General features: G+C 37.6%; 1 protein-coding gene across 6 annotated transcripts in view; it reads right to left on the reverse strand.

The window, feature by feature from the left end:
• Positions 1-5605: 5605 nt before the first annotated feature.
• EYA4 (EYA transcriptional coactivator and phosphatase 4) overlaps positions 5606-17646 on the reverse strand; it is a 73916-nt gene continuing 61875 nt past the window's right edge. For 3 of the 6 annotated variants that reach the window (XM_008053525.2, XM_021710182.1, XM_021710181.1), the window contains 4 exons: positions 17297-17411; positions 14328-14449; positions 12423-12523; positions 5606-8836 (listed from right to left, as the gene is read on the reverse strand). In XM_008053525.2, the coding sequence (XP_008051716.1) occupies positions 8756-8836; positions 12423-12523; positions 14328-14449; positions 17297-17411 (419 nt within the window). In that variant the 3' untranslated portion in view covers positions 5606-8755. Of the gene's footprint in view, positions 8837-12283; positions 12385-12422; positions 12524-14327; positions 14450-17296; positions 17412-17646 lie in introns of all 6 variants that reach the window. The other 3 variants (XM_008053524.2, XM_008053523.2, XM_008053522.2) reach the window with 1 other exon arrangement.

Consider the following 17646-nt stretch of genomic DNA (forward strand, 5'->3'; position numbering starts at 1 on the left):
GAATGTTGGAGACAAAGTGATTCAGTAGCGCCCTTTTTATTGAGCACATTGCATGCCTATAGATGGCACTGTAGTGAGTCAGGGCTGCAGGCCAAACAGTTTCCAAAGGGAAAAAAAAATTAAGGAGTAGTGGAAGAATCTGGCATCGACTGACGGTTAGTTCTAAACCAAATTTCACAGATGATTAAATGATGTGATCACAAAGTAGGGGAGACAGAAGGAGCGCTGAGACTTTAGATCTGGATATGCGTGTTCTCAAGAAGAGTGACCAAACTGCAGGGTGACTTGGAGTGAAATGCCAGGATTCATCCAAAGCACCATAATTTAAAGGGGGAAACATTTTAAAGTAGCAATTTTAAATTACTGTGAGATATTTTAGGTCCCCTTATAAATAAACAGCCTCTCCCTTCTGTCTCTTTCTAGCTGAAGATGTCTTGGCCACTGTGTAGATGGAAGGAGAAGATCCAGAGAATAACAGAACCAGGAATCCCAACCCCACTTTTTAAAAATACTTTGAATGACCCACTCTAGCCCCCTTTATTCTTCCAAGCATTGATTAGAGGGCATGCTTTGAGCTGTGGGCTCCCAGAATCAACATTTCCAGTTGGACATTCATGCACACTCTCTTGACTGCAAGTGACAGAAAGCAAAGTCAAACAAATTTAAGGGAAAAAAAAGAAAAGCTTTTGGCTTATGAAATTAAAAATACCAGGCATTGTTGCTGAGTAGAAGTTCTTTCTCCTGACATCCTGAAATGAAAAGCTGTGACAATATCACCAGGACTCGACCTCTCAGCTGATTCCCCTAGGCTGGCTTAATAGTAAGGTTCACTCTCAGTGTGGTAGGAAAGATGGTCCTGACAGTTTAGGCTGATGAAGTCATTGGAGCTCCTGATCCCAGAAAGACAGTGAATCTTTCACAGTCGTTTTGAAGACGTCTTGGGATGGGTTTTCACAGGCTCAGGGTGGGTCCTGAACACATCCTTGGGAAAATAAATTACTATGACAAATAGGATGGAATATGTTGATTGGTTAGGGATTGGGCCATCATACCAGTCGTGTGGTGGGTCCCTAAAAACAGGGATACTTAATACACACAAAAGTCATTTATTATGAAAATGGCAAACCAAGAACTGGGAGAAAATGTTTGCAAGTCATATCTCTGATGAGGGGTTAATATCCAGAACATACAATTCAACAATAAGACAAAATTAAAGCATGGATGAAGGATTGAGTTGACATTTCTCCAAAGATCAACAAATGGCCAAGAAACCATAATTATTAGGAAAATGCAAACAAAACCCACAATAAGATACCGCCTTACAGCCATTAGGATGATTGCTATTAAGAAAATAAACAGAAAATAACAAATGTTGGTCCAGGTGTGGAGAAAAGAAGGTGGAACCCTTGTGCACTATTGGTGGGAATGTGAAATCATGAAAAACAGCATGGAAGTTCCTTAAAAAATTAAAAATAGAATTACCATATGATCCAGCAGTTCCACTTCTAGGTTTATGCCCAAAATAGTTTAAAACAGGGATTCAGATATTTGTACACTCATGTTCATAACACCATTATTTGCAATAGCCAAAAAGTAGAAGCAACCCAGTCGCCTACTGACAGATAAACAATCAAAAAGTGGTATAAATATACAATATTTTTCAGCCTTAAAAAAGAAGAAAATTCTGACATAGGCTATACTATAGATGAACCTTAAGGACATTATATTAAGTGAAATAAGGCATCACAAAAGGATATATACATGATTCTGTTTATACGTACCTAGAGTAGTCAAATTCATAGAGACAGAAAGTGGAAGGGTTTTTGCCAGAGGCTTGGGGAAGGAGAGAAGGGCAGTTATTGTTCAACAGGTACACAGTTTCAGTTTTCCAAGATAAAAAGAGTTCTATGGATGGATGGGGACGACAGCAGCACAGCAATGTGAATGTATTTACTGCCATAACTGTATGCTTAAACACGGTGAAGACAGTTACTTTCATCAGTATTTTAACACAATTTTTTGAAAAAGCATCCACTATAGAATTTAAGAAAAGGAACAAAGTTAGCCAAGTTTTTTTTCCCAATGATCTTTTAGGGACTTCCTTCTGAATACCTTCCATCCAGATGCTCCCGAAATCATGTTGACTCAGTGCTCCACCATGATTTATTTGTCCTATAGTAGAAAGCCCCAGAACCTTCCTAGTTCCCCGCTCTGGTCAGAGACCTGTTCAGGATACTTCTTGAGATCGTACTGTAGGTCAGGGAGCCTATACATCTGTTGTACCAAGAGCTGTTGGTATATGTGTTTGCCCAGAAGAGGTGTTTTGAAAAGGGAAACCTGAAAAATGTGTATTAACCCAAATGCAAGTTAATTCAGCTGCTTGTGAATAGTTATCTCTTGGGTCTTCTTCATATGGAACTGGATTTCATTGCAATCGCAGAGCCAAATTGTTAGCTAAGAGCCCTTTTATCACTTATCTGCAAAAGTAAGAGTCCCACTGCAAAAGGACCATTTCAAACACAGGCAACGCAAGAGTTATTTGAATGGCGTCTATGTCCACAGAGAGGAAGAAGAGTTACAGTTAACTCCATGGCTTGCAATCTCATCTGCACTTGATAGCAATTTTCCTCAGATCATAATTTTACAAGTGCTGAGAAACTCTACTTTAGCAAATGGACAGGCACAGACTGTGCAATGAGTATAACTTTTCAGCCCAGTTAATGTCCATCTAATAGACCCAAGTTCCAACTCTGTGTCATTCCCCTTGGGAATTATACAATGGGTCTAGGAATACCAGCCCTGAGGGATGCGATAATTAGATGAGGTACTTATAGTAAGCACCTGGATCTTTATTTGTCTCATCAAATATTAATTTCCTTCCTCTTCTTCCTTCCAGCATGCTCACTCAAGAGCTGTCTCCAGAACTAGTGACTGAATGAAAGTCTGACCACCTCCTATAACCTCATTCCTCATCTTGCTGCAGTGGTATCAGCTGTCTCTGCACAGTGAACACTGCTGAGGTTGGATGAATAATAAGACAACTACAATAACAAAGATTTTAAGGATACAGAAGAAGATTCATATTAAAATATCCCTGTCCTGCCTAGACAGAAGCAAGGAAAGTGCCCCTTCCCTCTTTTTTTCCAACTAATTATTGAGTCAAGCATGGTAACAACATATATGGCCAAAGTGGTTAATGTGTGGTAGTAGGTTTTACTTAGGAAATCAGCGGGTGTTCAGACTTTGGAAGCTGCACTTGTTGTTTGTAAAACACTACATGAAAATTTTTAAAATGATATTGTGGGTCGGGTTCGGTGACTCAGCCTGTAATCCCAGCACTTCAGGAGGCCGAGGGGAGTGGGTTGCCTGAGTCTGCGGGTTCGAGGCCAGCCCGGGCAACTTGGCAAGACCTTGTCTCTACAATAAATAAAAAATGAGCCAGATGCGGTAGCCTGTGCCTGTAGTTCCAGCTACTTGGAAGGCTAAGGCGGAAGGATCACCGGAGCCCAGCAGGTCAATGCTGGGGTAGCCATGAGCGTGCCACTGCACTCCAGTCTAGGCGACGGAGTAAGAATCCAATTAAAAAAAAAAAAGATTTTCAAAAATTTTAATTTATTTTTATTTTTTTTTATTTTAAAGATGTGGAGTACAACTCAGGGTTACCTCTTGCTGGTCCTATAACTGATGTAGAAGTAATTTCATGAGCCAAATAGATTGGCTTTCTAGGTATATATTTGGCATTAATTTTACTCTCTATTCAATGTACTAGATATTTACTGCCCACTCTCATGAAACAGTTCACTTTACCATAATGTATATTTTAATATCATCATATTTTTAGAATACATTAATCTGTCTAAAAATATGTGATTAAATCATCTGTCATTCTGTTGTGAAGCTCTTGAATGTTTTCTTTCTTTGGCAAATAAATTAGACTGTCATATTGGGTTCCAAGCAGACATAAGCTGGCAGTGACTTACTTGCACAAAAGTCACTGATGGAAAGTTCAGAGGCATTTGGATTTCTTCAAGGTTGTAAATCCTGATATATTACCACTTTATCTTACTGGAAATTTGGGTAAGGCGAGAGATGGGAAAGCATGATGGTAAATCAACTGGTGACCCCAAACAATTTTCCATGGTGTTCATCGCCCATGCATGTTCCATGTTACTGACATCATTCCTAGCCTTCCAATCATGTCTCAATTTTGCACACATTGTAAATGCTCTTTAAATGATTGATGTAACTTAATGAAAGTACTTAGGATTTTATTTACTTCACTCAGAGTAATTAGGTTTTAACCTGGCAAGGTGTTTAACAGACAACCAGGAAGTTGCTAAAAATTCAACTTCCCAGTAGACAAGTCTGTTTGAGGCCATCCTCATCGCCAAATGAACACGTCTAGAAACTGGACTCAATATCTCGTTCCAATAACAAGCACCACCAACCACAACAAAAACAACAACCAGAGTCTATTTTCTCCTTTTGTGTTTCTGATCTCTGTGAACTGCTGTACTCCCAAACTGCCCAAGTCAGAAGCCTAGAAGTCAGGCTGGATTTGTCTGAGATCATGTGGTGAAAACAGCAACCATGGCTAAGTCCTCATCCATAATTTATTTGGATCTGTACCCTTCTGTCTATATTCATGCCCATCACTGAACTCAGGAATTTAGCAATCACTCTTCAGGACCTCACATCAGCTTCTGTGATCCCTCATTCTCCTGTGTGGCCAGAGTAACTGCTACAAAGTATAAATCTGGACACATAAATCCTCTGCTTACCAATCTTTCATCTGATACCTACCGATACCAGAGTAAAACTGAAATTCATTAATGTGTTGAAAACCCTCATGATCTGACCCTTGTTATTTTTTCATCTCATTTCTTACTATTCCTTCTTCTCTTCACTCCATGCTTCAGAAACAAGAATTACTTGCCTTTCCTTGGCCATACCTTTTGCTCGTCTACTCTTTTACCTACGTTCCCTCTTAAATGTTTTCCACTTTGTCTAGATGCTTCCAACCCAGTCCTGCATTCCCTGGCCTTCCCTGTTTTGTTCTTGGAGTGTCTGCTTGGAACTTATTTTCTCCAAAAATCTTCTCTTTCAGGGCTGAGTAGGTTCCTCCACAAGTGATTCTCCACACACTTGTGCTTACCCTTCTTACGCCCTCCACAAATGATCTAAAAGTCACCCCACTGGAATGTGTAAAAGCCCTGAGAGTCAGGACTAAGAAGAGCTCGGGGGCTGCCCAACTCTGTGGTGAGGCTGTGGGAGTTGGTTGACTTAATATTCCCTCCACCTTCCCCCAAACACGCTCTCTTTCAATTCTATGGATTGTCCCTGAAGGGTCACCAGAAAACTAAGTCGACACCATCATAGCAGATATCAGACGCAAAAATCTAAGATTTCAGGACTACAAAGGACGATGCATTTTACTGTGTTACATCCCAGTTTGTCCAAAGTGCAAATTATGCAACATAGGCACAAAAAAGAAAAGGTAAGAAGATATCAAGTAATCTAAATGCAAATTTCATCTAATTCACAGGCAAGCTTCAACGCACACATGCAAAGAAACTCTACAACATGGGAGGGTGAAGAAAATGAAAACATTTGCAAAGGTAATTTATTGAGAAATAGTAAAGATGTACATATTTTTACAAGCTTTTAATATTAATTTACATTTCTTTAAATTATGTAGGCCCCGATAATCTATATTTTACTAATACATAATAGAAACCCTTGACTTTGTGAAATTTCTATAATACTACCATAGTTGGGAGTCAAAATGCAACTTTGGCTCATGATTCTGAAGTCTGTTTTTGAAAGAAAGACTAAATGCCATATTCACTGAGAACATAGGCTTGTCATAAACAAATATGCTTTAAAACAACAGCTTCATACTGGAACATGCTGTGGACACTACTTTGAATCTTAGCTCACTGCAGACTAAGAAAAAAAAGGTAGAGATGATTATTCCCTACTTTTTGTGCACAAACTGTATGATTCTATAATATTGTTTTCGCCTCTGAATTTGATTGCGACTTTTTGCAGGGGTTTAATAATGTCTTAATCGTACGCTGTAATATTGCAGCCAGGTCACCTATTTTGTTACTGAAATGACATGGTCTTGATATTTTAAAGGTGCGACACAAGGTGGTTTTCTTTCTTAGGACGACACCAAGTTTGTATATGTAGTAGCCAAAAACCCATTCTAGTTACAGAACATTTTTGAAACTGGTTTACAATAAGGCACAGTATTCTATAAGTAAATACAAGGTGGGAGTTGCCGAAGGGGGTGGTTTTTTGTGTGTTGGTTTGTTTCTTGTTTTTCAGATGAGAAAGGAAGAGGATTTTTTGTTCGGCTGATCCCCATCAACCTAGAGATTACGCTGGCAGCCTCTTCTGAACACAAAATCAGAAAGAAAGATGTGTGAGAAACAGCACTGGGTGATGCTGTTTCTTTCTGCATCTGCAGGGTTAGCAGCATAAAAAACTTGGCTTGTTTGATATGAAAGATAATTAAAAATTTAGATGTAAGCCACAATTCCATCATTTAAAGCTACTGGCTATCCCATAAAGATAATTTAATTTTATTCACAGTGATAAATATCTAAGGTTTGAGTGTACAAAATAATTAAGTACTGAAAATCAATGCAACACTTTAATTTTTAAAACTATTTTCAAGCTAAAGGCCAAAAGAGTGTATGATTTATTATTGTTATTGTTATTTTTAAAAAATATTACAACCTAATTTGTCTGGAACAGTACTTGGGGCAGAGGTAGCCAAAATCTACACAATTTAAAGAATAAGTTTAAGGTTTATGTGATGAAATCACAATCTTATGCAAACTTGGGATCTCAATGTCTTTCTGCCCAACGTAAACATGGCCTTTGCATTCAGGAAAGAAATACAGATTTATAGCCTGAAGAAATAAAATCATATTTCCATGGTGAATTTCACGATCTGTGAGCAAAATACAGACCCTATTTAGTCCAAAGACGCTTCAGTTGATGAACTAACAAGCAGCAGCCTCTGGTTATGAGTATTGACTAGCAGCCTGTCTCCAGGATCCACGTTATAACATTTTAAACACAGAACTGCAGGTGCAGACACCATTAAAATACCCTAGATCTTGAAGTCTTAAATTTCCACAAAGGAAATCATGTCATAGGAAATGACAGGAGAACCTGCATCGTGTTTCTAACATGGGCTACACACAAGGGAAAAACCATGCAAACACAGCTATGACAGGTTCTCCCAACAATGAATGCATCCACTGTGCAGTGACAGTACAGGTAAAAACTAATACACGCAGGTTTGTCATATGAAGAGAACCTGCATTGATGTGTTCAGATGGAGAACCAGGTACTTATTTTACTGTTGTGGTTTCAGTAACATTGCCAAGATCCAACTCACTTGCTAATCTAATTTATGATGATATTCTAGGTGAAATTTTCAAGGACTCACTTCCTTCACCAGAAGCCATCAGGGACTTAGGCCTTCCATTACTGAGGACATATCATTTTTTGTAATGGCATTGAGAATAAACATGCTAAGCTTTATTTTAAGCCACGTTCACTCAATGTGAATTTTAAGCCATGCCCACAACATTTTTTTTAAAGTTTGGGTGATAATTGCTTATGATCTGCAAGACAATATTTTCCTCTATGCAACTTACACATATCAAAAAGTCTCCAACCCAAGACTGCAAGTCGTCATGAATATGGCTCTTAGTTTTCTCCAGTAAAACTGCAGAAGGGGTATTTGAGACTTCTACATACATTTTGCTTTCTAAGTAAAGGTCCCACAGTCTTTCCCAAACCTTCTGCTTATGGTTGGATGCACAAATAGTTGCCTCACACAATATTGGAATTATTAAGAGCCCAAATAAAACACAAGCTTTCCTTTATTGTTGTTACTGTTTTCTTATTGCAACAAGAACTCTGTTTCTTGCTTGATGCAGTATTAAGCTCTGATATCTTGAATTTCAAATTTGGTCATTGTTAAGAATTATCACAAAGGTTTTTGTTGTTCATTATCTACAGAGATTTTAACCAAAGTTACACTGTAACACACAAACGCTGTCTTGTCTTTAAGGCACAACACATCAGTATGAACATTCTGTTTGCCAAACTTAAAAAAGAGACAATATATTCCCATTTCCCCTCCCACTCCCCTCCCCAACAAATGAAAGAAAAATTGCATCCACTGTCAAAGTCAGCTGCTAATAAAGTCACAGTAAATTATTTTCATCAATAATTTACACAAATTACAGGTCTAGATAGGACTGTCCTTATACAGTCTGAGTGCATTCCAATTCAGATTTTCTGGGCTAGGTAGGTTAAAGTCAGTTTCAAACCTCAGGGCTGAGAAGATCTCCCATTTTGAGGAATGTTGTTGACCACCTTGTCAGACGGAGCATGTGTGTTGCTGCTTTGCCAGGGTAAGAGTTCTTTGCTAAAGCTGTTCATTCCAGTTAGGACTCACTCCGTGTGTACCAGCAACCTCCACACATTCTTTTAAAAACCATTAAAGTGTTGTAAATATAAGACCATAGAGTTTCCTTTTTGTAGTACTAAAGTTTAATTCCATTCAGCAATCTGAATTCTTCCTTCTGGAATTTTCATTCCAAATATGATTTCATCCTTTAAGACAATTTATATGTGTCGAGCCAGAGGCATTGAATCACACATAAAAATTCAGTGTACTTGAAATACATATATAAAAAAATGGATCTCCAGTTAGAGAACACAGTTACAAATACTCTAATTCCAGTGCTTGATGGAGAGCCAGGAGGTCTGAGTGACTGGATATCCTCCAGAAGGGCATGTTGTGCTGCGTGGACAGGAGAGGGAGGGATGGAGAGAGAGGGGAGGGGATGAGGCATGGAGAGAGATCACAACCATCGTCTCAGCGAAGCCATGGCACACACAGGGAGGTGTGCCCCCCCCCCCGAGTTCAGGGGAGGGAGCTTACAGGCGGGATGGTCATACGTGAAGCCTTGGCGGCACCAATTGGGCATTGTCAAAATAACAGAGAAATAGATCTGAACTGGATTTTAATGAGAATAAAAGCAAATATTGAAATTCCTTAGGTAGTTTAATATTTATTCTGGAAAGCATCATTACCAACTTCAACATCTGGGAAAGCAAGCGGCTATCAACATTCTCCTCGGCTGATGGAAAGCAAGTTTTAATCAGCACGTTACTTCTAAAGGCCCATCTCTCAGTTAAATGAAATAGAACGATTAAAAAATTCTTAATCTGATTTACTTAAAAGGTAAAGAAGGTGAATTCCTTTCTGTGTAAAAAATAATTGGAAGCTTAACTATATAAAACAGAAAAATGTGGAAATGATAACTCTTTTACTTGTCTGGGATAGTGAATAACTTGTCAGTAGAGTTGACCCTGATTTATTTCACTGGTGTGGGGCTGAGAGAAAGTACTCAGCATATACAAAGATGAGTTCTGTTGGGGCAGAATATTTTAGACATTACAATGGTTTGTGGCCCTTGAAAGATATACCAATATACAGTATATATGTGGCATTAAAGCTTCATGGAAGGGGGGTGATTAGGAACCCCACTGGCGATAATAATGAGAAAAATGAAACACTGCACTATAACAGCTGACAAAACAAAAAGCATTGTTTGTAAGTTTGGGCTGATGATACCTTCTAGAATATGCATGTATGAAATATATACTCATGTATGTAATGTAAATACACATGTATATATGACATGGAAATACATTTTATATTAAAAATTAATCAGCATCGTAATCATTATTGCTATCTAATTCTTTGCTCCCAATATGGTAGCCACTAGCCACAAGTGGCTACAGAACTCTTGAAGTGTGGTTAGTCCAGTTAAAACACATTCTGAATTTCAAAGACTTGGAACAGTAACAAGAAAAGAATGTAAACATCACATTGATAATTTTTATATTGATTTGGTGTTGATACAATAATAGTTTGGGTTTGTTGGGTTAATTAAAATATATTATTAAAATTAGTTCTTCCTGTCTTACTTTTTTTTAAGGTGGCTTCTAGAAGATTTCAAATTACTTATGCAGCTTGCATTATATATTTCAATAGGAGAGCGTGGTTATACATTCCTATTCCTAAACTTTGAGATGTCTTGTTTTAAATTATTCACACAAAATATGTTTAGTCAAATTAAAGCACAGAAGTTCACCTAGAAGTAGCTTATTTTTTTTATTCAGCTCAGATCTATTTGTAATAATAAAACAGTACTTAAAATGTCTGCACATGCGGTTACTACTACATCCAAAGAAAAGCATGCATTCTGGGTACTACAGAAACCAACCACCTGTGTTTCAAAATAGAATTATAAGCCTCCACCATCACCAAAACTGTACCTACATAAACAACCATTTGGAAATAGCATTCTATCTGAGATTCTCTTCCATTTGGAATCATGCCTTTTTCTCCTGTAGTTTTAGATATAAGACAGAAGGTACAACAACTGATATACCAAGTCAAGCACGCACACTGTGGATAACTGAGGTAGACTTGATAAGTCTTAATTGTCAGAGGCATATACTGTTATTGGTTTGAAAAAGTGAATTCTAGTAGCCCTTAACCTAGAAATACATAAATTTCACACAGGCTAAAAGACTTGTAAATGTTAACTGGGGTGGCTGTGTCATTGACTGCTATTTGTTGTGTGTAATGATGGTGCCAATAATGAAAAATCACGACAACATGGACCCAGAACATTGATAAACTCCAGAAGATTATTTCAATTGCATGTGACTGGAAGCATTTCAACTCTTAGTCAACAGTGAAAGTTGTATTTCTCGAGGCTACAGCCCTGACCTCATATAGAATGTCCTTGGGGCCAGTGTGCTGTCTTGGGTCATTGACACTGCTAATGAAGACCCAGGTGCTCTGTGGGCGGCAGAGCCTGTGCTGGTTCTCTTAATGGGATGGAAAAGCATGGAGAATTTCAAGTATGGCTGCCAACACTGTTACCAAACCTAAAGTAGAAGTGCTTTCTTTTTCTCCATTTTGCTTGATTTAAATTGACTAGACACATAAATCATTTCTTTTCTCTTTCAATTATAGCCATAGTTTTAAAATAAAGTGGTTTATGTTGCTTTTTTTTGAAAACAGAAAACAGGTAAATGCTCCAGCCCGTGCAAGTGTTTAGTGAAGGCTTTATTAGATAATGATTTAAAAATCTTAATGTTTAAAATTTCATAAAGGTAACATTATTTTTTATGTAAAACAAATATAAACTGGGATGTCACTGCTTAAAAATATAAATTCTTAATTTTGCTTTGTTTATGAGTTCCCACACTTTTATCTTGACAAGATGATATTTTGTTATCATTCAGTGAAGGAAGCAGAACTCGGTTTTGTGTTGACTGACAGTCTGGTGTCAGGGGCCAATCCTGATATCATTCTTCTTTTGATGTCGAACCAACCATTTAATGGTTTTTAATAGCCTTGGTTTCTTCTTCAGAAATATGAGCCAGATGAAAAGGCTTATTTAAATACTTAGGGCCTATGAGTTCTGAATATGTTCAAAGCCAGCTGTTTGGCTTCAATCAAATACTAATGGCTCACCAAAACAGATGAAACTCTTCTAGAAGCTGTGAAGCACACTGCCTCTAAGTCTCTAAGACAAGTTGGCACAAAAGGATCTGAATACATCCATTCCAACAGTGCTTGTTAAAATCTCTTGCAGCAGTTTTTATTCAGCTATTAAATCTACCTTCAGCACTTATCTCCGTGGGGCATACCTACGTCTAGGCACTCACAAGGACCAGATGGCACATGGGATTCAGGAGCCACTCAACGGATTTTTCTAGGGAGCTCATTAAACTTCCTTAACTGGCTGAATTCCATGGGTTTAACAATGGGTATTTTCCCCTAACTTTCGTATAGAACACTGAGTCATCTATATCTGTGTGCACTGTGTGTACGTATATGTATATATGTGCATGTTATATATACACACACACTATATATATATTTATACTTATTATATATGTTTAGTTTGCACATGCATACACATTAATAAATATACCTAAATGTACCTGAATTCCCTATCAATTTTCAGGCAAAAAAAAAGAAAAAAAAATGCTAGACTCCAAATGGTTTTTTTGAATGTAAGTATTGCCCTCTCATGCTCTCCCTGCTTTGCCTCTATAAATTTAAATCACTTGTCAAGCTGCCACTGGGCCAAACTACAGGAATGCAAACAAAAAGGCTTGCATTAGAAGTATCACACCAACATTGTTTGAGACAGGTTACCTTTTTTGCTGCCTGTTCTTCTTCTACACCATCCCCAATTACAACATACACTACTTTTCTGCCAAACCTTTGCATTATTCGTTCAAAGCAACTTTCTTTTCCTGGAAGATAAATGAGATAAAGTTCAGAGTGAAGTTACCTGGTTAGCGGCATGCTCCTCATCTCGGCCATCTCCAATCACAACATAAGTTATGTTAGTGCCAAATCTGGACACTATACGCTCAAAACAGCTTTCCTTGCCTGAAAAACAACGCACTGCTTATTCTTCCAGCCATTGCATTCGTCAACCTGAAGATTCATAAAGTGTTAATTGCTCTTGAACATCACTTGGACTGGCTTACAACCTCTTGGTTTATGAAATCAACACCAAACAAATATGTTTCACACACCAAAAATGTCAGTAGGGTTAAGCATCTGACCTAGAGAGTATATTAGTATGCTTTATTCTACCAAAAGAATCTTGAAACAATTTTACAGGCAACTATAAGTTTTGACAGCCTCTGTTTAATTCCACAAATCAAGTTTATCTAATTTATTTTTAAGTAGCATAAGCAAGTCAGTTGAATATGTTTTAGTGAAAAATTGAAGGCTCACCTCTAAGAAAAGTGGAAACACTACGATGCAGATTTGCCTTAATAAACAATCCCTTTCTTCAAGTGGGTGAAAGCTAGTCTGCTCAGATTACTTGCAGTAGGGGTGCTATTTGACTGGGCCACCGCACTGAAAACACTCTGTCCTCTTGACTATACTATGGAAATACCACCGTGGAATTTCTACATGTTCTTTATTTTTACAACATTGGTATTATTCTCTAAATTTCATTCCCAGAATGTTCGTGCAGCATGGCTACTTTGGCCTTTTGCTTAATCTGGTAGTTCAGAATTCCAAAAAATATAAGCTTAAATGAAAAAAACAAAACAATTTTTTTTCAGATTAAACATAAGGAACAATTTGGCCAAAAAAAGAGAATATTGTCCTTACTAAAATAATGTTTATTCTGCTATAAAGTTATTCAATTTGTCAAAAGCAAAATTATCTTCCATATATTAATTCCACTAGCATAAATATATACATTTATACAAAAAATGTATGGTATTGGTGTTCAGGCTCTGAGCTGTAGTGCTTATGGCATTGTGGCATTTACTTTTTGTAAGCTGGGCTCTCATTAACTGTACTCCTCAAACAGCTGCAACTGTAGGCTTCTCTGGCTAGAGCCAACGTCAGAACTCCTCAAGGCCCTGGGCAGGTTATTTTTGGTGGAGGATTTTAGGATTTTGAGCTTCTCTTGTCAAAGTGCCAGAGCCTAAGTTTGGTGACCTTCGGGCCACATTACACAATTCATTTGTTTTCCCAGGCATTTCCTTGACAGACGGTGGAATACACGAGCAGTTTTCTTTTAACTCTTTCAAGATGGTAGAAGTTGATGAAGTTTTGATTCTGAATGTTTATTAGAAGTCTGAGTCTGCTAAATGCACTTAAAGTCTAAGGTGGCTCCACAGATAGATATGACCTAAATACACAAGGTTGTAGTTCTTTGATTGCTACTGCATATTTTTAGAAATGTGAATTTCCAGCCACTCATGTGTTATAAATATTCCAATTATATTTTGGGATTCATGAATTTTTTTTTTCTGTAATTAAGGATACTAGTTCAATCCATCTGAGACTCCCTTTAAGCCAAAATAGTGTTTTTATTTCAGGCCTAGCTTACAGCATATACCAAGATGCAACACCATACACCATACTAGTTAAACTATTAAATACTATGGCTAGAGATATTACATATTATTTAGATAATGTGTGCTGTAATATCTATGAAATATATAGAATGAGTTAGAAGTACCCAGATACTGAGTTTAGAATTTCACTAGCCAACAGTTCTCATAAAATTTGCACATGTGCAATGAGCTGCAGGGGACTCTGTAATCTGAACTTTAACCAAATTTGCTTCATGCTCTAATCGTGAAACTGATGAAAAAGGAAACCATGTAGGGACACACAGGTGTGAACATATTCCATACGAGGTTTAAAATAATTTCCTTACCTATTTTAGTTGCACTGTAAATATTCTCAATGGGGAAAGCACCTCCTAAACTATAGAGTAGAACTTTTGCCAGTGCTGGGATCAATTGGGTTGTCGTTACCAAGACATTTACACAGTTACTCCTAAAACAGGGAAGAAATATACATATTTGTTTTACATTACTAAATAACTTCTAATAGGCAGGTTTAAAATCGTCACTGCGGTTTCTAAATTCCATAATAAATGGCCTCTTTCAGTATTCAACAGTTATTGCCTGTCAGCATACAGACACTCCCCAGATAATGACAGATTATTAAGAATAATATACCAACCTATGACAATATTGTGACACTTAAAGTTCTACATAATATTTTGTCAAAGCTATGTCACTAAAGGTCATACATAGATAAACATTACAGAATGAAAATATGGTCGAATAAAATAAAGCATGGGCTTTTTAAGTTTAGAGATGTGGTTTCGATATGAAGTTTCATAACGTACATTACAGGATATGATATTAGGAGTTACATCATTTTAAAAAATTATAAACACTGTATATATTTATAATTAGGACATTTGTAAAAGAAAGGCAACTATAAAGAAGAAAATGAAAGACGCTATTATTTAACTCCCCAGTGATAACTGTACTCTTCATTTTGTGAATTTACTTTCAGTGTTTCTGTTTGTATATAGATTTTTTCCCATTAGGATCATACTACATTTTTGTATTACACTTTGTTTATTTATATCATCAGCCTATTAGTTAATATCATATCATATTATCTATTATTTCCCCTCTTCCAAAAAAACAATGCATGCAGACTACTCTATCACGTGGATGTACCAGAATTTTAAAAGTTAAATTTGCTTGTAAATGGCTTCTGATTTCTAAATATTATAAATAATGTTACTTAAATTTCTTTCTACATCTTTGTCCTTAAACTAGATTCATAGAATAATAATTAGAGTCAGAGGGTAACTTAACTTTGCTAAAGGCTCTGATACATAATTCAGCACAACATCTGTTTTCCTGATATCCTAGGCATTTTGTGAAAACTGTCACTATAGTAAGATATGTGGCTAACTAAGTAAATGTCATAACATTTAACCATTCAGTGTGTATTAATTTCCTTTTCCCTCTCCTTCCCTGTTATATCTTTATTTATTTCCTAAAATCACATACCCCTGTAGTTGCTTTTAGGCCACCTGTTTATTAATAATCTGCTTATTTGTAATAATAATACCCTTTTGTTTTTTAATTATATGAAAACATCTTCTAGAAATAATGAAAGCTGTGGCCCTCCTCCTCAGAGAAATATACAGTCTACTACGTTATTACACACATACTTCATTATGACACACAATTTCAAGGACTCTGGAGTCTTCATGCTTTAGATTCCTTGACCTTTAACACCCCTGTCATCAGTTACAGAGGTCACAAGACAGTAAGTTCCATTTTCAAATAGCTTTCATTGTAATATTTAGATGAAGCCAGAATATTTAGATAGAATCTCCCTTGCTAGGATTTCTACGCATTGGCCCTAATTCTTTCCTTTACAGACACAGAGAGAAATCTAGCTGATTTTCAGCCTAACTTCTGAAACAGTTGAAAATTGGGACTATTGTTCCACACATGACTCTTCTGACTCTCTCTTTTTTATTTTTTTGTGGTTCCCACAGTCCAAACCCTGTGACTACTGGGCCCAGAACTGACAATGTCCACTGCCACGGCTTTCAGAGCAGACACAGGAAGCTGCTTCCCCTCCACGCTCCACTTAGACTGTCCATTAGCAAGGCAGGTTCTGCTTCTGCCACGTGATCAGATGCCACGTCCAGGATCTGACACCTACTTATTGACTTCCTTTTTTATTTCTGAGTTGGAGTCTCACTCTTGTCGCCCAGGCTGGAGGAGTGCAGTGGCAGGCTCATGGCCACTGCAGCCTCAACCCGCTGGGCTTAGGTGATCCTTCCGCCTCAGCCTTCCAAGCAGCTGGAACTACAGATGCACACCACCACGCCCGGTTACTTTTTGTGATTTATTGTAGAGACGAGGCCTCACCAAGTTGCCCAGGCCGGGTCTCCAACCGCGAGGCTCAGGCAATCCTCTCGCCTTGGCCTCCCAAAGTGCTGGGATTACAGTCTGAGCCACCGCACCTGGCCTACTCGTTGACTTTCATGTTCTTAGCATTAGACTCTTCTATTCCCCGGCCATGGTTTTTCTATATTCTGATTTTAATCAGTCCAAATAATCTCTTGTACTCCCCACACATTTGCCAAGCATGCTTTTTCTTAGTCATCTGACTTAGCAGCAAAATCTTGGAAGAGAGCAATACAAAGATTCGTCCTCACCTTACCGGCCACCACTTTCCAGATTCCTATTACTTTATGAATTAGCATTTTTGGTACATGGCTGTTCGGCTAGTTATAAACTGGTTTAATTCTTTTACCTAGAGTCACAAGTCAGAATTTCACTCCTTAGTTCAAACAACACAGAGGCTAGATTTTTTTTTCAAAAGCTTTCTCTTGCTTTTCTGCATTTAAGTTATGTGTATTATCCATTGTGGCCTAAAAAACCTGTAATATGCATTCTTTGCATAAACAGTACTGTTTAATTTTGGCCATCAGTCCTTGTAGTTTGCCACCTACGGAGCTCTCTTTCTTTTTGCATAGAAGTCATATAAGAATTCTGTGGGGTTTATCAGTGGTTATGAGGTATGAGGTGAGACAGGCTGAGGGACGGGATCTCCTGGTGATTCTGAGAAGCAGCAACCCTTCCTTGTCCCAGCACACATGCACACACACAATGCACACACACGTAAGCTCACATTCACACACACGCACACACTGAAACTGAAAATCACTGAACTCGGAATTGTTAGAACCCTTCCAACTCTAAAACAGTCTAAGAATTAAAACATTTTAATCTACATTGTATAATTCAGACTAATCTTCAATGCAATATGCATAGAAAAAACAAGAATCCAACTTACCTAGTGCTAATAATTGATAAAGACTTGAGTGCATTTGTTAGCCAGGAATCTGTCAGACCTTCAATCTCTGCCCTTAATTGCAGCCATGCGTCCCTCTTGGCAGGGCCAAGGAGTCCTGCAACATCAAAAAGTAAGGCAGAGTCAAGAGAGACGTATTTTCTCAGGAATATCTAAATTGGACTTCCTTCTACCTAGTATCAGTCTATAACAGAAATGGAGAGAAATATAGATTTATATCCTTATTGAGTGTTCATTTCTGAATTGATCATCCACTCATTCATTGAGTGAATATTTATTGAAGAACTTCTAGGTGTCAGGTAGTAGGCTGAACACTGGGAATGTAACAGTGA

This window comes from Carlito syrichta, unplaced genomic scaffold, assembly GCF_000164805.1.
Source record: "Carlito syrichta isolate Samal-C Ts95f unplaced genomic scaffold, Tarsius_syrichta-2.0.1 Scaffold288233, whole genome shotgun sequence".
NCBI lineage: Eukaryota > Metazoa > Chordata > Mammalia > Primates > Tarsiidae > Carlito > Carlito syrichta.